Source organism: Monodon monoceros, unplaced genomic scaffold (assembly GCF_005190385.1).
Source record: "Monodon monoceros isolate NGI ecotype Baffin Bay Population unplaced genomic scaffold, NGI_Narwhal_1 Super_Scaffold_3, whole genome shotgun sequence".
Taxonomy (NCBI): domain Eukaryota; kingdom Metazoa; phylum Chordata; class Mammalia; order Artiodactyla; family Monodontidae; genus Monodon; species Monodon monoceros.
The window spans coordinates 58,190,502-58,215,788 of NW_021703780.1; the positions used below are offsets into that span (position 1 = coordinate 58,190,502).

Here is a 25,287-nt window from a genome sequence, read left to right on the forward strand (position 1 = left end):
TTCTGTAGTTGCGGCGAGCAGGGGCTACTCCTCATTGCGGAGTGCGGGTTTCTCATTGTGGTGGCTTCTCTTTGTTGTGGAGCATGGGCTCTAGGCACATGGGCTTCAGTAGTTGTGGCACTCGGGCTCAGTAGTTGTGGCTCGCGGGCTTAGTTGCTCTGCAGCATGTGGGATCTTCCCAGACCAGGGCTTGAACCTGTGTCCCCTGCACTGGCAGGAGGATTCTTAACCACTGGGCCACCAGGGAAGTTCGATGGTTGAATTTTTTAATTAAAAGTGTCATGTTGAAGTACCCCAGCTATTCCAAACTCATGGTTCCAGCTGCTATACGCTTTCCTCACTTTGCTCAAGGAAATCGTGTGCTTTCCTATTCATGAAGTGTATCTTCGCCAATTCAGTCATCAAGTCCTGACCACTCTTCAAGACCTCATGCCACTTTCCAGGTCTTCCATATACCCTGCCCTGACCACATCAACCTAAAGTCCTTTCTGATTCTCTATCTTTTTAGAAACACTTCTCTGAAGTGTTTTGTCTGTAATTATGTCCCGCCTGTTTTGCATTCTAATTTAAATATCTTATGTTTTTCTGTTGTTTCACAGATGTTTGTCTTATCTTTCTAGCCAGTGTGTCGGCTCTCTGGCAGTAGGATCATGTCTTTGTATCCCCCTTAGCATAGTGCCTCACCCTAGCAGGTATCCAATAAATATTTGTTGAGGAACTAAATTTCTAACCTAGAGGTAAATTAGCCTAAGAGTAAGCCAGGATAGGGTGACCCTTTTCCATGATGCTTTATTTTATTGAAGATATCAATTGAAATGATTTTATTTTATGCATTATTACCTATATTTGTATATTTTACTCTGAAGGGGCTTTGTTGAATGCTTATCTTTTTGGTGATAAATTTTACAGTGTTCTTTTCTGTCCTCATTGATTTATAATCTGATATAGGAGACATATCAGGAGATAGATACCCATCTTAAAAGGTTTTGTTTTGTTTTTTTAACCACAGGTAATGAAACAACCACCAATTAAATATGATCCAAAAATATTGCATCTACCAGCACATTCAGGTAGGATCATAAAGGGCTTATCAAGCACATAGATTCATGGCGGACAAATACAAATATGAAATTTAATAGCAAATGGAATATTTTATTTATGAATAGCTAAATTTTTATTTTCTTGCCAACTGGCTATATTCTTGAGACACTGTATAAATTATAAACAACCTGTAATCCATTTGAGCCAGCGTTTGCCCTTACTCAGCTGGGTCTAGGCTGCTCAGTACTCTTGTGAGTGGGAAAGTTCCTATGAAACTGGGCGAGTTTTCCTGTTGAACGGGTGGGCCCTTCTCCTGTCCTTTCCCTTGTAAAGCCAGTTGAATTTCCAACATTAATGGTGCTCTTATGGGTACAGAAGGTTGGAAACCACAATGAAGAATCGAGATTCTACTTGAGGGAGTAGGGCAGTTGAGATTAGGGTCAGATGGTTGGTTCACTTTTGTGGGGTTGATGTAGGACTGGAGGTACTTAAAGGTTGATTGTTACGTTCCCTTTGCCCTAACAAAGTCTTACTTAGGGTGAGTATAAGAATTTTTCTTATACCTTAAGTTTTGTTTGATAAGTTATATTTTAAGCTGTTAAACTAGATCTGGAAAAATTCTTCATCATAGCTGGAGTAGAATCTATGATTTGAAATCAAATCAAAGTAAATTCAAAATAAACAACATACGTTCAAATTGAAATAAACTGTTCCAAGTAGAAGCACTATTTATGAAAACTTAGAGGAAAATTATCTCAAATTAATATTCCGTCCCTTTCCCCCTTTACTTTGAATTATTTTAGGAAATTATTGTTATAGCTTATTTTGTTTAAATATAGAGATTAGGTGAAACTATGTTAATTTTAGCTGGCATTTCATTTCCCAGTTTTTGTCTTTTGTTTGTATAGGGGTTTGGAGGTGGGACTCCCAGATGATTTCAGCTTTGTATTAACCTAGTTATGTTTACTAGTAATTTCACTGGGACCTTATAACATCTGTAGAAAATTTGGCTTTTCCAGTACTTTAAGGCTAGGTTGCTTTATTTATGCAAAGGGTATCTTGTTTTTTCCATAGTACAGTTTTATTTAAGTTTGCATTTTGTTATGTTGTTGGTTGCGAGAACATTCTCCTAAATTTAGGCATCTACCTTCTTTTTTTAAGCATAGGTTTCCATTGACATAGTTCAAACCGTCTCCATGGGGAGAAAAAGAGATGAACATAGAAGAGCAAATAAAAGTAGTGATGTCTTTCGAGTATTTTTGGTTTTGACAGTGTAAATTTATAATTTTCTGTGTGCCCTCACCTTAGGTGTTGAAATTCTGTGTTCCGTTTTATTCTTCTTGTAATGTTCTCAGCAGTCCTTTTTCACATGGTCCCCACTTTTAATATTTTCTTTCCTCTGCAGTGGATAAATTAGTATTTCTGGAAGACCAAGATTGGAATGACTTTCTGCAACAAGTGTGCTCACAGATCGACTGCCCCGAGAAGAGCACAGGGGCCTCCCGAGCCAAGCTGAATCTCCTTTGCTACTTGTGCGTGGTGGCCGGGCACAGGGAGGTGGCCACCAGGCTCCTCCACTCACCCCTGGTACGTAGTTAAGTCGTGAAGTAAAGGCTCCTCCTATCACGGGCTTGCAGCTCTCCTTCTGCACGTAACTCTTTTATTTCTGTAGAGATTAAAACAAGCGCTAAAATACTAATACGATTTAATTACAACGAAAAACAGTGACTCATCAAGATGATAGGTTTGCCAGAATTGTCCTCTGTTTAATGCTTAGATCTAAAAGCAGTTGAATCGACAGTGATTTTGAACCACTCCTTTGGGAACACTCAGCTTGCATTTTACGTTAATTTGTAGTAGTTGTAAGGTATTTTTCATCTGTGAAATCAGAAGACAGAGGTCTTTTCATCAACTGCTGGAGTGAGCTGCCCACGTGGAATAGGGGCTCTTTTTACTGGGTCTTCCTGGTAAATTCCAAGGCTTCCGATGTGACGCTGAACGGGGAACTGAGTCTCTAAGACTTTTCTTTTTCCTTCTTCCCCTGGAGATATTTCTTGGACCGTCTTGATTCATCGATGAAACCATGGGAATTTGGCAGATCTTTTGAAGTCATCCTCAGAAAGGAGTTACAGTGGTCTGGGGCCTTTTCCCTTGTGGGCCTTGGTTTGGGAACTGGCTTGAAAAAATTTAAGTTCATTTTCTTCCAGGATAGTATTACAGTTCCTTATTTGGTACTTGGTGTGTGTTTGTGGGGTGAGGGGCAGAGGCATATTTAGGGAATATAATTCAGTTGGAGAAACTGAACGTTCTTATTTTTAGTTTTTATTTTTATCTTATATTTACAAAGATGCAAAAACACTGAACGTAATTAATTTCCTTGGTGCAGGATTTGCATTTCATATGTATACTGGTTTGATTTGTTAACTTAGTGGTCACTTTCTGTGTCATTTCATGAATTAAATACATCTTAATTTTTTTTTCTAGTTCCAGTTGCTAACCCAGCATTTGCGAATAGCTCCAAACTGGGATAGGTAAGTAATATTTACATCTTAATAAATTATTATATTATTAAGTAGTTAAAACATACATATTTATCAAAAGCACATAGTCCTAAATACTTATCACGAAATAGTCTAAAGTAATGATGACCCTGAATCATAGCACTTTCTGTAGGCATCCCAGTTGTCCATTTAAAAAGATTTCAAAATAGTCTTTATTGTAATATTATAAATATAATTCCAAGGTTATGTAAACTACATCTGGAAGCTTTATTAATGATTACTCTTTTGAATATTCTTTATCAAATACTTTACAATTATCCCTGTGTTTTAATTTAGTTATGCTTCTAAGGCGTTTTCCCTTGCCACTTTATCTTTCCTTAAGATGGTTTACAAAATCTTATGAGATTGTGTTCTGTAAACTCCTGATGGAAGGATGTGTACTTGCTTATATGAGGGCAGCATACTTGGTGAAAAGCTCATTAAAGTGTGAGAAGGCTCTGTGCTCTGGTTGCCAATGAGACTTGGTCAGATAATTGATTACCTCTTTCCGAGTCTCAGCTTCTGGGGGACTGTTTGTGGGATGATGAAAGTGCTTTGGATTCAGACAGATGTGGGTGTAGATCACAAATCTGCCCCCAGGCAAATTATTATAACTGCTGAGTGTCAGTTTACTCATCTGTAAAATGGGGATAGTGTATCAACTTCATAGATTTTTGGTAACAATCAAATTTTTTTTAACTGAAGTATAGTTGATTTACAATGTTGTTAGTTTCAGGTGTACAGCAAAGTGATTCAGTTTTATATATTCTTTACAATTAAATTTTGAATGAAGTAGGTATATGAAATACCTTGCCCGGTGCCTGGTTCTTAGTGGGTACTTAGTGTATTTTGGGGGTTTGGAAGTTGGTGTTATCAATCCTACTTATCTTGTATTATTGTTGAGAAGCTTGTGAAAACTTGAATGTGAAGGGGTTTTGTAAAATGTGCCAGTGGTAGGATAGTAATTATTCTTCCATGCTGCCAAAATATAGGGGAAACAATAGGTGTTCACAAAACGCTTTTTTGGATAATTATTCCTACGCATCTTCTAATGTTACTCTCTCAAGGTAAAATCTGGCGTTACAAAATAGGATTTTTAGATCATTTTTGGGCATGTTAAACTTTGAGAAGGATTGTGGTATGCTCACTGTAAAAGAAACCAACAAAAAAATCCTAGCACTTCGGCTAAAACAAATTATATCCTTGAATAGGGTGCCCTCTGCTGATTTTTAAACAACAGACATTCTTAATCCTTTCCAGGTACTACTATTTTTTTCCATTTTTTAGATTTAAGTTTAATTGTAAAACAGTTTTTATTTGAGGAAAATATGGATAGATAAGCCCTATGCTTGGAGCCTCCTTTTACTCTCTTTCTCCATTCTAATACTGCTTCTTCCGGCGAGGCCTTCTCTGTCCTGGGTCATATCACCTTGACAGCATATGATAAGGGTCTTTAACTTAGCCGGGGGACAATCACTGTTGAAGTATGTGTGTTTATTCCTTGGCTTTGTTCAGTATATAGAAAAACAAAATAAAATAACATGTAACTTTTTATGTTTCTCCACTTTATAACATGTATTCTTTTAATGTCACTAATTAATTTGTCTAAGTTTTTTTATGGTATGCCTCTTTTTATATGCTATGAATATTTGATCATTTTATTTACCCTTCCCTATTTTTGGATAGTATTATAATATTGTAAATAACATATTGATGAACATTTTGTGCTTAAATCTTCATGCCTATTTTTCCTTTCTCCCCTAAGGGCAGATTTGTAGAATTAGAACGAATAGGTAGAGGGCAATAGATATTTTTGTGACTTCTGATAAATTGCTGAAATGCTCTATAGAAACATGATATCAACGTGCATTCCCAGTCAATGTGTGTAAAAATGCTGTTTTGTTAGAACTTTTAACAGTGAATACTTATCAAATTTTATAGCCTTTGCCAGTCAACTTTATTGAGGTATAATTCACAGATAATGCATAATACTTTAATTTAAAAATTCTATTAATTATAAAATATACGTAACAAAATTTACCATTTTAGCCATTTTAAGTGTATAATTCAGTGGCATTATGTATATTGTGATACGTATGTTGTGCAACCACGATCACTGTCAATTTCCAGAACTTTTTCATTATTCCTAACAGAAGCTCTTCCCCATTAACCAGTAACTCCCATCCCTCCTCATCCCAGTCCCTGAAAACCTTTGTTATACTCTTTGTTTCTATGAATTTCCCTGTTGTAGATACCTAATATGAGTGGGATCATACATTTGTCCTTTTGTGTCTGGCTTATTTCACTTACCTGAATGTTTTCAGAGTTCATCTGTGTTGTAGCATGTATCAGACTCATTCTTTTTTAAGGCTGAATAATATTCCATATATGTATATGCCACAGTTTATCTTTCCATTTGTTGATGGACACTTGGGTTGCTTCTACCTTTGGCTGTTGTGAGCATTGGTGCACATATACCTGTTTGAGTCCCTGCTTTCAGTTCTTTTGTGTATATACCTAGGAGTGGAATTGCTGGGTTATTTCATAATGTTATGTTCAACTTCTTGAGATACCATCATAACTGTTTTGCACAGTGGCTGCACCATTTTACATTTCCATCAGCAATGCTTGAGGGTTCCAATTTCGCCACATCCTCTTCAACCCTTATTTTTTTCAATTTTTTTTAATAGTAGCTCTCCTAATGGGTATGAAGTTATATGTCATTGCGGTTTTGATTTGCATTTCACTAATTACTGATGTTGAGCACCATTATTTACCTTCTCTGGAGAAATGTCTGTTCAGGTCCTTTGCCCATTTTCTAACTGGGTTTTGTGTTGTTTATTTATGGGAGTTCTATATGTATTCTAGATGTTAACGACATATTAGGTATATGACTGACAAATACTTTCTTCGATTCTGTGGGTTGCCTTTTTACCCTGATAGTGCCCTTTGCATAAAGTTTTAAGTTGTGATGAAACCTAGTTTTTCATTTTTTCTTTTGTTGCCTGTGCTTTTAGTGTTCTAAGAAATCACTGCAAAACCAATGTCAAAAATCTTTTCATTTGTTTTTTTCTAAGGGTTTTATAGTTTTAGCTCGCATTTAGGTTTTTGATCCATTTTGAGTTAGTTTTTTTTTTTATACAGTGTTAGGTAAGAGTCCAGTTTCATTCTTTTGTTACGTTTATATCCAGTTTTCCCAGCACCATTTGTTGAAAAGGCTGTCCTCTCCCCATTAAACGGTATTGGCACTCTTGTTGATAATCATTTGACTGTATACGCTGAGGGTTTGTTTCTGGGCTCCCTGTTCTATTCCCTTGGTTTATAAATCTGTCTTTATGTGAGTATCACAGTGTCTCGATTACCATAGCTTTGTAGTAAGTTTTGAAATCAGAATATGTGATTTCAACTTCGTTCGTTCTCAGGTTTATTTTAGGGTCCTTTGATATTTATATTCTAGGAAAGATTTTTCTAATTTTTAGTATAGTTTGGTACTTTAATAAAGTAAATGCTCATCGTCAATTTTTAAAATACAGTTTCTCCATTTGTGAATTACTTCACTTCTTGGTTGATGGGATTTCACTATTCGGTAGTTTTTTGTTTTGTTTTTTAAATAGAATATCTCTCAGGCTCTGCTTCTGGAGTTCCTCCTTCCTTGAAGCTTTCTGCCTGTGGTTTGGGGGCTCAGGCATAGCAGGCTGAATGAGACCTTCTTGCACCTTCAGGCCACACTCACCTCTGTGCCATGCTGCTTTGTTGCTCACTCGTGTGCTGGCTGCAGCTCTGGAAGACTCAGGGGCCAACCTGACTTTTTCTTCCTCTTATATGTGACCAGTTTGATTTTGTTTTCCAGTGAAAAAAGAATTTTTCTTTATATTCCAGGCTTGCAAACTTTTACTAGAATGTATCTAGGTATCCCTTTTTACTAATTTGCATTGCCAGTCGGTCTGTTAAATGTTGCAACCTTTCTTTTGCTTTCCTACTTCCTTACGATTTCCTCATCTCTATTTCATCCTTTTTCTGCTCCTGAAACTCCTGTAAGATGGGTGTGGGATTTTGTGTGTCTCTCTTTTTTTTTTTTTTGCTTGCCTATTTATTTATATTTTTGGCTGCGTTGGGTCTTTGTTGCTGTGTGCGGGCTTTCTCTAGTTGCGGCAAGTGGGGGCTACTCTTCGTTGTGGTGCATGGGCTTCTCATTGCAGTGGCTTCTCTTGTTGCAGAGCATGGGCTCTAGGCGCGCGGGCTTCAGTAGTTGTGGCACGTGGGCTCAGTAGTTGTGGCACATGAGCTCTAAAGCGCAGGCTCAGTAGTTGTGGCACACGGGCTTTAGTTGCTTTGTGGCATGTGGAATCTTCCCGGACCAGGGCTCGAACCCGTGTCCCCTGCATTGGCAGGTGGATTCTTAACCATTGCGCCACCAGGGAAGCCCAAATTTAGGGTCTGTTGACTTAATTTTCTTTTGCTTTCTCACTCTTTTATTGAGATACAATTCACATATCAAAAAATTCACATTTTCTTGGTTTTTGTTGAGTTTATTTTTTAGAGCAGTTTTAGGTTCACTGCAAATTAAGGGGAAGGAACAGAGTTTTCCCACATATCTCTGCCCCCACATATGCATCGCCTCTCCCAATTATCAATATCCCCTGCCAGAGTGGTACATCCTAAATTGACACATCAAAATCATCCAAAGTCTATACTTTACATTACAATCCTGTCTTAGTGTTGTACATTCTGTGGGTTTGGACAAATGTATGATGATGTGTATCCATCACTGTGGTATCATAGAGTATTTCCACTGCCCCCAAAATCTACTGTGTTCTGCCTATTCATCCCTCTGACAACCACTGAACTTTTTATTACCTTCATAGTTTCTCCTTTTCCAGAATGTCATGTAGTTGGAAATGTAAAGTATGTAGTTTTCTCAGACTGGCTTCTTTTACTTCGTAACATTCATTTAAGGTTTCTCCATGTCTTTTCATGGCTTGATAGATCATTCTTTTTAGTGCCAAGTATCCCATTGTCTGCAGGTACCACGGTTTATTTGACCATTCACATACTGAAGCTCATCTTGATTGCTTCCAAGTTTTGACAATTATGAGTAAAGCTGCTGTTAACATCCATGTGGACATATGTATTCATCTCCTTTGGGTAAATACCAAGGAGCCTGATTGTTGGATTGTGTGGTAAGAGTACATTTAGTTTTGTAAGAAATCACCAAACTGTCTTATAAAGTGACTGTACCATTTTGTATTCTCATCGACAATGAATGAGAGTTCTGTTGCTTCACATCCTTGCCAGCATTTGGTATTTTCAGTGTTCTGGATTTTGCCTATTTTGATAGGTGTGTAGTGGTATCTTGTTGTTTTAACTTGCATTTCCCTGATGACATATGGCGTGGAGCATTTTCTCATATGCTTATTTGCCATCTGTATATCCTCTTTGGTGAGGTGTCTGTTCAAGTCTTTGACCCATTTTTTCATCAGGTTGTTTTCTTATTGTTGAGTTTCAAGAGATCTTTGTATATTTTGGAAAACAGTTTTTTATCAGATGGGTCTTTTGCAAATATTCTTTTCCAGTCTGTGGCATATCTTCTCATTCTCAACATTTCTTTTGCACAACAGAAATTATTAATTTTAATGAAGTCCAGCTTATCAATTATTTCTTTCATGGATCATGCCTTTGATGTTGTGTATAAAAAGTCATTGCTACACCCAAGGTCATCTAGGTTTTCTATGTTATCTTCTAGGAGTTTTATAGTTTTGCATTTTACACTTAGGTCTGTGATCTGTTTTGAGTTGAAGTTTTGTGAGCGGGTGTAAAGTCTGTGTCTAAATTCATTTTTTTTCTTGTAGATGTCCAGTTATTCCAGTACTATTCATTGAAAAGACTATCTTTGCTCCATTGTATTGCCTTTGCTCCTTTGTCAAAGATCATTTGATTATGTGAGTCTGTTTCTGGGCTCTCTATTCTGTTCCACTGATCTGTTCTTTTGCCAATACCACGCTGTCTTGATAACTGTCGCTTCGTAGTAAGTCTTGAAGTCAGGTAGCATCAGTCCTCCAACTTTGTTGCTCTTCTCCAGTATTGTTGGCTATTCTGGATCTTTTGCCTCCATGTAAACCTTGGAATCAGTTTGTCAGTATCCACACTGACAATGTGGAATCACATCAGATCTACAGATCAATTAGGGAAGAATTGACATCAGGACAATATTGAGTCTTATTCATGAACATGGAATACCTCTCCACTTGTTTACTTCTTTGATTTTGTTCAATAGCGCTTTGTAGTTTTCCTCATATAGATATTATACATATTTTATTAGATTTGTTCCTATGTATTTCACTTATTGGGTGCTAATGTAAATGGTATTGTGTTTTTAATTTCAAATTCTACAAGTTTATTGCTGGTAAGACTTTTATATATTGACCTTGTATCCTGCACCTTGCTGTAATCACTTAATAGTTCCAGGAGGTTTTTTTGTTGTTGTTAATTCTTCAGGATTTTCTGTATAGACAGTCATTTCATTTGCAAACAGTTTTATTTCTTCCTTCCCAATCTGTATGCCTTTTGTTTCCTTTTCTTGTCTTATTGCATTACCTGGAGCTTTCAGTGTAATATTCAAAAGGAATAGTGGTGAGAGGTGATGTCCTTGTCTTGTACCTGATCTTTTTTTTTTCCTTAACTATTATTTATTTATTTTGGTGGCGCCAGGTCTCAGTTGCAGCATGTGGGCTTCTTAGTTGCAGCACGTGGGCTTCTTAGTTGTGGCACGAGAACTCTTAGTTGTGGCATGCATGTGGGATCTAGTTCCCTGACCAGGGATTGAACCTGGGCCCCCTGCATTGGGAGCATGGAGTCTTACCCACTGGACCACAAGGGAAGTCCCTGTACCTGATCTTAGTGGGAAAATTTTGAGTTTATCACCATTAAATATGATGTTAGCTGTATTTTTTTGTAGATAGTCTTTATCAAGTTAAAGAAGTTCCCTCTATTCCTAGTTTACTGAGTTTTTATCATGAATGGGTGTTGGAATTTGTCAAATGCTTTTTTTGCATATATTGATATGATCATGTGATTTTTCTTTTTTAGTTTCCTGATATGATGGAAATTCACTTTTTAAAACTGTACAGTTTAGCGGTTTTTAGTGTAATCACAAAATTGTGCGTGTATCACCACTATCGAATTCCAGAACTTTTCATCACCCAGTGAGATCTCATACCTGTTACCCTCTTCCCCTCAGTCCCTGGAAACCACTAACCTACTTTCTGTCTATAGATTTGCCTATTCTGAATATTTCATATAAATATACAAAATGTGATCTTTTGTGACTGGCATCTTTTCACTTAGCATAATGTTTTCAGGGTTCATCCATGTTGTAGCACGTATTAGTACTTCATTCTTTTTGGCTGTGCCACATGGCTTGTGGGATATTAGTTCCCTGACCAGGGATCGAACTTGGGCCCCTTCAGTGAAAGCAGGGAGTCCTAACCACTGGACCACCAGGAAATTCCCACTTCATTCTTTTTTATGACTGAGTAATATTCCATTGTATGGATAAACCGTATTTCATGTATCCATTCTTAATGGACACTTGGGTTGCTTCCACATTTGGCTGTTACGAATAACACTGCTCTGATCATGTGTATAAAGGTTTTATGTGAACATATGTTTTAATTTCTCTTGGGTACATACCTAGTAGTGGAATTGTTGGGTCATATGGTAATTCTGTGTTCAGCCTTTTGAAGAACTGCCAAACTCTCTTTTACTGCTTTTCCCTGATTTTATCTTTGGGTTTTCAAGCTTGATACTTATCCTTGCTCATTTTACTGAGAATCACTATTTTATTTCAGCAATCATATTTTCAAGTTTTTGTTCATTTGTCCTCTGATTGGTCCTTTTTCCTAGCTGCCTATATTTGATTTAAAATGTACTTTTGAATTTGAGGATAAATTATAGGATTATAAAAATACTGTTTTGGAATAGATTTTAGGGTTAAATATTGTGACTAATATTTAAGGTTAAACATTAGGATTATAAAAATTTTATTCTTTTTAACCTGTGGGTCACTTCGTTTTCATCATGGTTCTGCTTTTTAATGCTGTTGGTTCCTCAGATGCTTGGTGATCTTTAGTGCTTAGTTTATATTATGAATAAATGGTTAAATTGATCAGCATAGAAACTGGTAGTACACATTTCCCCTATGGTTCTCTTACTCTGTTTCTCCAACAACGTCTTCTTTAAAGGGCTAGCCTGTGAGTGGATGATGCCTGTTGACTAGTTGACTTGTATGTTGGGAGCCCACCTAGCTGAAGGAGCAGGTAGGCAGGCTGGAGGCCTCTTCAGTTTCCAGGTTGGGTTTTTCTTTGGGGTGGGGCTGGCTTTCCTCCATTAACCTCTTTCCTTGCTCTGGTATCTGGTGTGGAGGACCACTCTCTGTTCTCCACATCCATACTTGTATCCCACCCCAGAGTAGATTGCTCACTGCAGGGATAATTTCACATTTTTACCCTGGAGGCCAGGACTGAGGGTTTATTCTGTGTATCAGGGAGGGAGATGGGAAGGAGGCAGGACCTAATTGGCTCACCTGTTCATTGTGAAGTTCTCTAATCTGATGATTGTCTGTGACTAATCCTTGCTTTCTGTTTTACTTTATTCCAAGCCTCTGAGGCTTGTTGGGAAGACCTGTCTTTACCTGTGGTTCTTAGACAGGAATTTCTTCTCTCCATTTTCTAATTCCATCTAAGTGTGTCATCTAGGATTTCCTCAAACATTCTGGTCTACTTTCAGCCATTCTTTCTGTCTTTAATTATAAATTTGTTTTCTTTTAGCAGACTCTTGAGGGAACAGAAAAGTGGGTGTCAGTGTCCCGTCTGCTATCGCAAAGTTTTTTTTAATTTAATTTTTTTAAAATACAGCAGGTTCTTATTAGTTATCTGTTTTATACATATTAGTGTATATATGTCAATCCCAATCTCCCAGTTCATACCCCCACCCCCACGTTCCCCCCTTGATGTCCATACGTTTGTTCTGTACATCTGTGTCTCTATTTCTGCCTTGCAAACTGGTTCATCTGTACCATTTTTCTGAATTCTACATATATGCGTTAATATATGATATTTGTTTTTCTCTTTCTGACTTCACTCTGTATGACAGTCTCTTGATTTGTGTTATTTACACGATTGTGATTAATGGGCTTTTTTTTTTCTTTTTGCGGTACGCGGGCCTCTCACTGTTGTGGCCTCTCCCGTTGCGGAGCACAGGCTCCAGACGCGCAGGCCCAGCGGCCATGTCTCACGGGCCCAGCCGCTCCGCGGCATGTGGGATCCTCCCAGACCGGGGCACGAACCCGTGTCCCCTGCATCGGCAGGCGGACTCTCAACCACTGCGCCACCAGGGAAGCCCTAATGGGCATTTTTATTTTTCATTTGCTGTCTAAGCTATACAGAAGTGCTTCTAAATTTACAAATGTTTAGGATTTTTGGTTTATGTTTGTTATTTCACTTTTATTATATCATCATATGTCCTGTATAATTTCTGCCTTTGGGAATTCTATGAATTTATCTTTGTGCTCTAATAAAAAATCATTAAAAAAATGTCGTGGGGCTTCCCTGGTGGCGCCGTGGTTGAGAGCCCGCCTGCCGATGCAGGGGACACGGGTTCGTGCCCCGGTACGGGAAGATCCCACATGCCGTGGAGCGGCTGGGCCCGTGAGCCATGGACGCTGAGCCTGCGTGTCCGGAACCTGTGATCCGCAGCGGGAGAGGCCACACCAGTGAGAGGCCCGCGTACCACACACACACACACAAAAATGTCATGAATGTAGTAGATAATGTGGTAATCATAGCTGGCCCATTCAGCACATATTAAATGTTAGACACCATGGTAATTTCTCCACACGGATTATTTCCTTTGACTCTTTGAGTAACTTGGTGAGGTACATATTGTTGTTAGTCCTAGTTAATTAACATGAAGTCATCAGGCACATGAAGGAGGAGTAACTAACCCAGGGTTTCTCTCCTCCCCCCGCCCCAACCATGGGGCCAAGACTGGCCTCAGGACATTTCATTCCAGAGTCCTGAACACCATCCTATACAGCCTCCCACTGAGTAAGTGTGGTCTGAGTTTAGATCGTAGAGCTTGATATATACATCTGTTACTATGATGCTTGTATGTTTGTATTCACTGTGGCTTTCTTGCTGTGCTTGGGAGAGAGGTAGATTGGAGTTTCCCACTACTATTGGGTTTACTTTTTATTCTTTATTATTATTAATATAATAATATTATATATTATTATTCTTTATTAATATGGTTTGTAACGACTCACAGCTTACATCCTTTGTAGGTCATACTGTTTTTAGTCCTCAAACCATCTTTTCCTCATTTAATGATTTTAGCCTTAAATTCTGCTTTGATATTTATGTTGAAAATCCTGCTCCAATTTTGTTTACCTTTATTCAGTCATATTTTTACCCACCCATTTTCTACTAATGTGTTTAGTTACTTTGTTTTGATGTTGATATTATATTCATTCAACAAACATTTATTGAGGGACCATGCCAGGTACTGTCTTAGTGCTCGCAGCCCTGCCTTCATGGACCTTGTGGGCTAGTGGGGGAGATGGATGATAAATAGTCTGTTTTATTAAACACACAAAGAAGTAACTGTAACATTTTAGATCTGCTCTAATACAGTAGCCACTAGCTGCATGTGGTTATTTATTTCTTTATTTAAATTTATTTATTCATTTATTTAATTTTTGGTTGCATCGGGTCTTCGCTGCTGCATGCAGGCTTTCTCTAGTTGCAGTGAGCGGGGGCTACTCTTTGTTGCGGGGCGCAGTCTTCTCATTGTGATGGCTTCTATTGTTGCAGAGCACAGGCTCTAGGCGCACGGGCTTCAGTAGTTGTGGCACAGGGGCTTCAGTAGTTGTGGCTCGCGGGCTCTAGAGCACAGGCTCAGTAGTTGTGGCACGCAGGCTTAGTTGCTCCGCGGCATGTGGGATCTTCCCGGACCAGGGGTCGAACCCGGGTCCCCTGCATTGGCAGGCGGATTCTTAACCACTGTGCCACCAGGGAAGCCTCATGTGGTTATTTAAATTTAGAACTAGTTCCATAGTTCTCAAAAAACTAAAAATAGAACTACCCTATGACCCAGCATTTTCACTCCTGGATATATATTTGAAAGAAACAAAAACACTAATTTGAAAAGATAATGCACCTCAATGTTCATAGCAGCACTCTTCACAATAGCCAAGACATGGAAACAGCCTAAATGTCCATCAGCAGATGAATGGATAAAGGTGTGGTACACATATACAATGGAATACTACTCAGCCATAAAAAGAACCAGATTTTGCCATTTGCAGCAACGCAGATGGACTTGGAGGGCATTATGCTAAGTGAAGTAGAGATAGACAAATACTGTATGATATCACTTATATGTGGCATCTGAAAAATAAACTAGTGAATATAACAAAGAAGCAGACTCATAGAGAAGAAACTAGTGGTTATCAGCAGTAAGAGGGATGGAGGAGAGGCAAGATAGGGGTAAGGGATTAAGAGGTACAAACTAATTTGTATAAAATAAGCTACAAGGATATCTTGTACAACACAGGGAATATAGCCAGTGTTTTATAATAACTATGTGGAGTATAACCTTTAAAAATGGTGAATCACTATATTGTACACTTGTAACTTATATAATATTGTACATCAATTATACTTCAGTAAAAAATAAACTAGTTCCTTAAAGTAAATTTTGTGTGTTTGTGGGTATACATATACATATATATATTTCTTCAGTTGCACCAGCCATACTTCAAGTGCTGGATAGTCACATACGTGTGGTGGATACTGTGCTGAACAATGTAGACATGGAATGTTTCTGTTATCGCACGAAGGTTTATTGGCCATTGCAGCTTTGCGTGCTGTTATGGATGTGGGATGTTCTGAGCTACAGCGTAATGGGTCATGTGGGGCACCCGAAATGGTGACCTTTAAGAAGAATTCTGAATTACGAGACGGAGCCAGTTTTGTGAGGGCATTACATATAGATATAGCTGTATGTAAGTATTTGGTATAAATTGAGAAATATTGTCACTATTAGTTTAAATAGTTTACAACTTAAAACTGTAGGAGTTTCAAGGAGGGTGTTTTCTCTTGTTCTGATAGGAATTGTTTCTCGTGAGAATGGGAAAAATATTTAATTAGCATGTCCTGATACATTTTTCTTTTAGTTGGATAAATCTGGTTGCCATTATCTAATTTTGTAGATTGAAAAAGTGCTTCAAGGTTTCTGAAGTATTTTGAGCTTGTCTTTGAACTGAGATAAATAAGTTTTTGCCTTGCATCCTTTAATTCATTAGTGAGTTTTTGATAATAGCATTTGTTTTACATTGTGAGAAAACTTAGAAGTTAATCCATCTGACCTTCTAAACTGCACACATTTAAGCAATTCAAAACTGAAGTGTAATTGACTTGACTGTGGTCCCGTATCTGGTCAGTGACAGAGCTGTGACTGGAAGCTTTTCCTTGTAACTTTTGGGCCAGTGTCCTGCCAAATCTTTTTCAAAACCATTACTTTTAAAACATAATCTTCTTACTCAGAGGCAGAATGCTAATCATAGAAATGCCTAGGACTTCTTTAATCTGTTTATGTTTAGAGATTTAAATGGCTAATCCAAGAAGCATTGAAAGCCATAAGAATTATCTCTGTATGGTAGAGTTCTGACAACATGAACACTTACCTGTGGTACTTCTCTGAGTGTGATTTGTTTCCCACCACGGGTTTTGCACAGTTTATTTTACGAATATGAAAAGTAGAGGCTCTCTGGATGAGGAACATGCAATGCAGGCATTACTAAGTAAGAGTACAGTTATAATCAACTCAACCATTTTTTTCCAATTAAAAAAGTCTTATCAAAACTAATTTTCTCCATGAAGTGAACTTTTCCAAATCACCTGAAGTGATATTTAATAATTTATATTTCATTATAAAACTACTTTTATAATTTAATACTTCATTTTCTGCTGGGTAATGAAACAAACACCTCACTGAAAGTATTTTTACAATATTTGTTAGACTTGTAAAAATTTCTTTTAAAGTGACTATATATGCTTCACTATCCTGATATTAATTACTGACTACTTGCGTATAAAATCATTGGCCTACTAATAAGTAGAGCAGAAATCTTGAGAAAGAAAGACGGAGCTGGAGGAATCAGGCTCCCAGACTTCAGACTATACTACAGAGCTACAGTAATCAAGACAGTATGGTACTGGCACAAAAACAGAAATATAGATCAATGGAACAGGATAGAAAGCCCAGAGATAAACCCTCGGACATATGGTCACCTTATCTTTGATAAAAGAGGCAAGAGTATACAATGGAGAAAAGACAGCCTCTTCAATAAGTGGTGTGGGGAAAACTGGACAGTTACATGTAAAAGAATGGAATTAGAACACTTCCTAATACCATACACAAAAATAAACTCAAAATGGATTAAAGACCTAAATGTAAGGCCAGACACTATAAAACTTAGAGGAAAACATAGGCAGAACACTGTATGACATAAATCACAGCAAGATCCTTTTTGACCCACCTCCTAGAGAAATGGAAATAAAAATAAACAAATAGGACCTAATGAAACTTAAAAGCTTTTGCACAGCAAAGAAAACCATAAACAAGATGAAAACACAACCCTCAGACTGGGAGAAAATATTTGCAAATGAAACAACTGACAAAGGATTAATCTCCAAAATATACAAGCAGCTCATGCAGCTCAATATCAAAAAAAAAACCCCAAATGGGCAGAAGACCTAATTAGACACTTCTCCAGAGAAGATACACAGATTGCCAACAAACAAATGAAAAGATGCTCAACATCACTAATCATTAAAGAAATGGGAATCAAAACTACAGTGAGATATCACCTCACACCAGTCAGAATGGCCATCATCAAAAAATCTGCAAACAATAAATGCTGGAGAGGGTGTGGAGAAAAGAGAAACTTCTTGCATTGTTGGTGGGGATGTAAATTGATACAGCCACTATGGAGGACGGTATAGAGGTTCCTTAAAAAACTAAAAATAGAACTACCATATGACCCAGCAATCCCACTACTGGGCATATACCCTGAGAAAACCATAATTCAAAAAGAGTCATGTGGGCTTCCCTGGTGGCGCAGTGGTTGAGAGTCTGCCTGCCGATGCAGGGGACATGGGTTTGTGCCCCGGTCAGGGAAGATCCCACATGCCGCAGAGCGGCTGGCCCGTGAGCCATGGCTGCTGAGCCTGCGCGTCGGGAGCCTGTGCTCTGCAACGGGAGAGGCCGCAACAGTGAGAGGCCCGCATACTGCACAAAAAAAAAAAAAAAAAGAAAAAGAGTTGTACCACAATGTTCATTGCAGCACTATTTACAATAGCCAGGACATGGAAGCAACCTAAGTGTCCATTGACAGATGAATGGATAAAGAAGATGTTGCACATGTATACAATGGAATATTACTCAGCCACAGAAAGAAATGAAATTGAGTTATTTGTAGTGAGGTGGATGGACCTAGAGTCTGTCATACAGAGTGAAGTAAGTCAGAAAGAGAAAAACGAATACCGTATGCTAACACATTTATATGGAATCTAAAAAAAAAATGGTTCTGATGAACCTAGGGGCAGGACAGGAATAAAGACACAGATGTAGAGAGTGGACTTGAGGACCCGGGGAGGGGGAAGGATAAGCTGGAACAAAGTAAGAGAGAAACATTGACATATATACACTACCAAATATAAAATAGATAGCTAGTGGGAAGCAGCGGCATAGCACAAGGAGGGTGGGAGGGAGATGCAAGAGGGAGGGGATATGGGGATATACGTATGTATATAGCTGATTCACTTTGTTATACAGCAGAAACTAACACAATATTGTAAAGCAATTATACTCCAATAAAGATGTTAAAAAAAAAACAAGCAGAGACTTAAAAAAATTTTTGTTTTCCATTTCACTATTAAAGCACAACTTGTTCAGTTTTTGTCACCGTTACAGATGGTGCTACAGAGGGCATTGCGTTCAGGTCTCCCTGTATACACAAGGGAACGTTTCTCTGGACCGTATACGTACAGGAATGTTTGCTCACCCTGTCTCATTCCACTTCTATCTCATGTTAATGCTTACAGTTGTGTAATGTGACTAACTGGGGTTGGTTTCCTTAGTCCTAAATCTCCACTTCAGAGCCCATTTTCTCTCTGTTTACAGAAGGGCCAAGGTAGCTCGGTTGATTGGTTTGCTGGCCTCGCACACAACAGAGCTCCAGGAAAATACACCTGTTATTGAGGTAATTTCTTTTATTACTGAAATGTTACGAATGGCAAAGATTGTTCTTGATTTTAGAACATGCAGCTTTCATTGGTGTTAAGTGTGGAATTGTGGCAGTTGTTATAAAATAACCTCAGTAGGCCTGTACACTTCAGCACAGCCGCTCATTTACAGCACAGTCTGTCGTCAAAGGTGGTGCGGTGGAATTACAAGGCTTGTGGACTCTAGTCACCATTACTGCATTTCAGTAATTTATGGATAAGGTTTATTTCATTACTAGTTTTCATGTGGTCTATTCAACATTTTATTATAACTGAAGTATTTTCTACTGAAGCCCAGCTCAATTTCAAATTAAAATTTTTTTTGGTTTTTCACATTGAATTTAGTGTTTTTATCCCCACCAGTTGTCATTTATTTCTGACAATAGTGACAGTATTTAACTGCCAGGCATGCACTAAAGGTATTTTCAAATGTGGTCGGCACTGTGTATTCACGGGTTCTGAGTCTGTGGATTCAGTCAGCCGTGGATTGAAGATATTCAGGGGGAGAAAAGTTCTAGAAAGTTTCAGAAAGCAAAACTTGAATTTGCTGCACACTGGCAGGTATTTATATAAAATTTACATTGTACTAGGTAGTATAAATAATCTAGAGATGATTTAAAGTATGTGGGAGGATATGCATAGGTTATATGCAACTACTAGGCCATTTTATATAAGAGCATCTGTGGATTTTGGTATTTGTGGGGTTCCTGAAACCAGTTCCCCACAGATGCTGAGGGACAACTGAATCAGTCATTTCTTTCGAATACCAATATTGGGAAGCCCTTATTAATTAACCAGTAATTCCAAGTCCCACGAAGTGGATGCTACTATTGTACTGCCCTTTTTTTTTTTCTCGTGGTACGCGGGCCTCTCACTGTTGTGGCCTCTCCCGTTGCGGAGCACAGGCTCCGGACGCGCAGGCTCAGCGGCCATGGCTCACGGGCCCAGCCACTCTGCGGCATGTGGGATCTTCCTGGACCAGGGCACGAACCCGCGTCCCCTGCATCGGCAGACGGACTCTCAACCACTGCGCCCCCAGGGAAGCCCTGTACTGCCTTTTTGAATGTTCCTGAACACTAAAAACTACTTTCTATCTATCCTGTTAATGTGTACTGCACTTAACTGGCAGTAGATTTTGAGAGTGTTGAGTCAAAATAGGTGAGAAAAACCAAGGCTTTTAAGGGGGAAGGGCAGAACTCCTGAAGGAAGGAGCAAATGGTAAAAAGAAGGGATTTTTGTAGAGCCAGACCTGGTAGTGTGGTTTTTGGGGCTTTGAGAAGAATTGTTTAGCCAAGTACTGTCTAATAGAACTCTCTGTGGTGAAAGAAGCTGTCCTGTATCTGTGCTGTCCAGTACCGTAGCCAGTTGCTGGGATGGTATTCCAGCTAGTCCCGGGCTGTCTAAGTGGGAGCAAATGGGAGATTAATTTGTGCTCTGTGCATTTCCTCTGCTTATGATTCTGTCCCCATTCCCTGCAGTTATTAGACCTCTGAGCTACTAAAGAAAATGTTACTAAGTCTAAACTTTTCCTTCTTTTTGTGACCAAGAAAAATGAATTGTGACCTATATGATCACTGATGGTACCCAGCTTGGCTATCAGAGATCTATAAACTAGATTTTTATCTAAAGGACCAAGCAGATAGGGCAGTGACACTTAGGCAGAAGAGGAGAAGACTTAGAAGCTCAAGAGTGGAGGCTCCTTCTGATGACTCAGAGCAAAGGGTCTCCAATGAAACAGATTTGCTGGAGGAGATGGGAGAGAACTTGATGAAAATTCTAAGACGAAGTCCTGACATTCTAGAGGACATTCCTGGATAATCAAAATAGGAGGGAACAGTGTGCCATGAAGAAAGAGCCCCTGAAGGTGTAAAATATGACTGAATTAAAATATTCAGTAGATGCAGTAGTAAGTAGGAGGTACTGGGTACCTTAGAAGCCGAGTTAGTGAATTTGAAGATAAGTAGGATGTGAATTCTCTTAGGATTCAGAAGAACAAAAAAAAGGATAAAAATCATGAATTAAAAAGGCACGGAAGACAGTTGCAGAACATCTCTTACACTGTCCAGTATGGTAGCCATCAGCCAAAAGTGGCTACTAGGCACTTGAAAAGCAGCAAGTCTGAGTTGAGATGAGCTGCAAGTAGAGACCACACACCAGATTTTGAAGACTCAGTATGAAAAAAAAATAATGTAAAGTATCTCACCTGTAATTTTCTTTATAGATTACATTTTTATTTTAAATTTTTATTGGAGTATAGTTGATTTACAGTGTTGTGTTAGTTTCAGGTGTACAGCAAAGTGAATCAGTTATACAAATACATATATCCACTCTTTTTTAGATTACATTCTAAAACAGTATTTTTGGATATATTAGGATAAATATTTTAAAATTTTTACTTTTATTTTTTAATGTGGCTACTAGAAAATTTTAAATTGCCTGTGTGGCTTGAGTTCTATTTCTATGGGACAGCACTTATCTAAGATAAACACAATGGGATTTCCAGGAGGAGAGATCCAAGCAAACAGAAATGAAAAATAATGGGAGAAAATTTCACCCTGAGCTGAAGAAAGACTCACATCTTTAGATGAAAGGTTTTTCACCAAATGTCAGGCAAAACATTGAAAAAAAGAATGCATATGTAGACCTATCCTGGTGAAATTTGTAATTTCAAAGATAAAAATAAAACCTGAAACCCAGGTTATAAGGAAATAAAAGCAAATTAGACTTAACATTTAATTTTTCTGTAACACTAAAGACTAGAAGATAAAGAAAATGGTGGAAATGGATCGACACTTAGGAGGTCATGTGATGTTAAATTTCTCTGTTACGTCCATTGTACTGCCTACTTGTGGGGACAGAATACATTTTCAGAAACTCAATCTGAATTTCACCAACATTTCTAAAACAAATTTACTTGAGCAAGCTACTTGAGGAGCTGCCAACTTCAACACCCACTTTCCCACCCAAGTTTTAAGATAATGTAAAGGAGAAACAAATAAAAACAATGAATCTATTTAAATGTAAGTCTAAATAATAGCTGCTACTGTTGTGACATATCATCTGGAAAGAATGGATTCTTGAAAAAGAATATAAATATTCTTAAAAAATTAATAGTAGCATGGAAGTAAATTCTGCATTGTTTTAGAGGGTCTGAAAAGGTAGGGGAGAAGGGAATGGAGAAGGAAAAAGCAAGTTCTTTCTTGTTCTTTTACAAATTGAACACTTACGGAGTACCTCTTGTGGGTATGGCCTGTGTTACTTGCAGTAAGACCGTCGTTCCAGGCAAGTTCTTGTCTTGTTCTAGAAGGAATTCATAGATGCTGTTTTATTCTTGGCACTGATAATCCATTTCATTCTTGGCATTGATACTCTTATTCTTTTTTTTTTTTTACATCTTTATTGGAGTATAACTGGTTTACAATGGTGTGTTAGTTTCTGCTTTATAACAAAGTGAATCAGTTATACATATACATATGTTCCCATATCTCTTCCCTCTTGCGTCTCCCTCCCTCCGACCCTCCCTATCCCACCCCTCCAGGTGGTCACAAAGCACCGAGCTGATCTCCCTGTGCTATGCGGCTGCTTCCCACTAGCTATCTATTTTACGTTTGGTAGTGTATATGGGGAGGGGGAAGGGTAAGCTGTGACAAAGCGAGAGAGTGGCATGGACATATATACGATACTCTTATTCTTAACAAATATTTGTCAGTACCTGCGTATGTACAGGGTGCTATCTAGGTGCTTATTTTATAAAAATAGATGGCAATCTCTGTTCTTGCAGAGCTTGTGTTCCAGTGTAAGGAGAGAGATAATAAACAAATAAATATATAAAATTCAGTGGTGATAAATGCAGTGGGAAAGATGTAGCAGGGTTTGGAAATGATGAGGTGGCAGCAGTGGTGGTTTAGAGATTGGCTGTTTGGGGAAGGCTGAGCAGAGACCTTAGGGAATTGAGAGAATAATTCCCTCAGCTGGTGAAGAATATTCCAGATGGGGAAGACACATGCACCCCAATGTTCATTGCAGCACTATTTACAATAGCCAGGATATGGAAGCAACCTAGATGTCCATGAACAGAGGAATGGATAAAGAAGATGTGATACATATATACAATGGAATATTACTCAGCCATTAAAAGGAATGAAATTGGGTCATCTGTAGAGACATGGATGGACCTGGAGACTGTCATACAGAGTGAAGTAAGTCAGAAAGGGAAAAAGAAATGTCGTATATTAACTCATATATGTGGAATCTGAATAAATTGGTATAGACGATCTTGTTTACAAAGTGGAAATAGAGATGCAGATGTAGAGAACAAACGTATGGATGCCAAGGAGGAAAGGGTGGTGGTGAGATGAATTGGGAGATTGGGATTGATGTATATACACTATTGATACTATGTATAAAATAGATAACTAATGAGAACCTACTGTATAGCACAGGGAACTCTGCTCAGTGCTATGGTGACCTAAATAAGAAGGAAATCCGAAAAAGAGGGGATATATGTATATGTATAGCTGATTCACTTTGCGGTACAGTATAACACAATATTGTAAAGCAACTATACTCCAATAGAAATAAGTCAAAAGAAAAAAAGAAAGGACTGGGGGTAGATAAGTGATTGGCACGTTTCGAGAAGCAACGAGGAGGCGAGTGTAGCTGGAACTGAGCATGAGATACCGATGGGAGATGAGGTTAGTGAGGTAGCCAGAGGCCAGGCCATCCAGAACCTTGTTGTAAACCATGGTCAGAACTTGGGGCTTTAGTCTGAATGAGATGGGAAGCCATTGGAGGATTTGGAGCAGAGGAGTGCCTTGGTGTGGCCGATGTTTGGAAAGGATCACTTTGTTTCAAGGACAGGGGCAAGGTGGAATCAGACCAGTTTAGGGGGCTGTGGCAGTTCAGATGAGGGATGGTGGTGGTCACTTGGACCAGGTTTGTAGTGGTGGAAAGAGTAAAAAATGATTTTATTCTGGATACGTGTTTTTTTTTTTTTTTTTTTTTTTCCACAGATAGATTTTGAAGAGTGTTGATAGATCTGCCAGTTGCTATGATATTTGAAGGCAGACGTTAATAACCAAGTCTGGCCAATATAAATTCTAGTATTCAATATGAAAAGTGCTGAGGTATCAGAAACGCAAATCCGAAATGAAATTTCAAGACAGGCACCCGACTGGCAAAAATTAAAAAGCCTTAACAGTCCTCAGTGTTGGTGAAAATACTGAGCAGAAGGAGGGTGCACATGCTCCTGAGGAATGTAAATGGGCGGAGCCGCTCTGGGAAACTGCTTGATCTCTGAAAGCTGAGCACGTCACTACCCTGTAACCCAGGGTCACAAGTGACATGTACAGGAATATATATTGCCAGCATGATTTGTAACAGCCCGAGATTTGAAACAACCCACGTGTCTGTCAACAGCAGAATCGACAAAGTATGTCGCCTTCACACAGTGGAATGCTGAATAGCATTGCAAATGAGTTCATCCTTTCAGCACTGGGAAATAGGCTGGGGTGAATCTCACTGTCATGGATAGTTTTCCTAGACATCAGTAGGACATTCCCTGGGCAAGACTGATCTATATATTCAGGAATGTCCTGGGGCTGTGATGGCTCTTGTTTAGAGGGTCAGCTCCTGCTCGGTGCCAGAGGTGATGAGGGAGAGGCATACGTAGGTAGGAGTCATGGAAGGTCTGGAGATGAGGGCTGCCTTGAGGCACAGAGCCTGGGGAAGACAGAACAGAAGGCAGGGCTGGAGCTGAGAGGCTGCCCAAGTCCTCGTGCTTGGGACTCCTGTGGCTCTGATGGGATAGTATATTCTGCCACAGGAACTGGGCAGGTCTGGGCAGAAGGCACCAGTCACCTCGGGTGATGTGCCCAGCTCACCCCTGGCTCCATGCCTGTGGCCTGGTCCCCCTGGAAATTGCTGCGGCTGTGGCTACTGGGAGCATTTGGCCCAGCAGTTCTTGAGCTGAACCTGTCCCCGTGCTCACTCGGGTTGAGTTCTGTGGCCAGTGCTTTTTTCTTTTCAGAAACTGGGTACTCGGTGTTCTCAAAGTATTTCCCCAGCTCCTGTTGCTGTCCCTTATTAAACATTGCATTCCTGGGCTTCCCTGGTGGCGCAGTGGTTGAGAGTCCGCCTGCTGATGCAGGGGACACGGGTTCGTGCCCCGGTCCGGGAAGATCCCACATGCCGCGGAGCGGCTGGGCCCGTGAGCCGTGGCCACTGAGCCTGCGCGTCCGGAGCCTGGAGCCTGTGCTCTGCAACGGGAGAGGCCGCAACATTGAGAGGCCCGCGTACCGCAAACACACACACACACACACACACACACACACACACACACACACACACACACACACACACAC

The 25,287-nt window shown here is 39.1% G+C and overlaps 1 protein-coding gene across 9 annotated transcripts in view; it reads left to right on the forward strand.

Annotated features, from left to right (window-relative positions):
* ULK4 (unc-51 like kinase 4) overlaps positions 1–25,287 on the forward strand; it is a 512,654-nt gene that overhangs the window by 36,220 nt on the left and 451,147 nt on the right. For all 9 annotated transcript variants that reach the window (XR_003796601.1, XM_029242047.1, XM_029242045.1 and 6 more), the window contains 4 exons: positions 1,010–1,070; positions 2,447–2,628; positions 3,526–3,572; positions 18,825–18,903. Coding sequence is in view for 8 of the 9 variants with exons in the window: in XM_029242047.1 (XP_029097880.1) it covers positions 1,010–1,070; positions 2,447–2,628; positions 3,526–3,572; positions 18,825–18,903 (369 nt within the window). In the remaining variant the exon portion in view is untranslated. The remainder of the gene's footprint in view (positions 1–1,009; positions 1,071–2,446; positions 2,629–3,525; positions 3,573–18,824; positions 18,904–25,287) is intronic.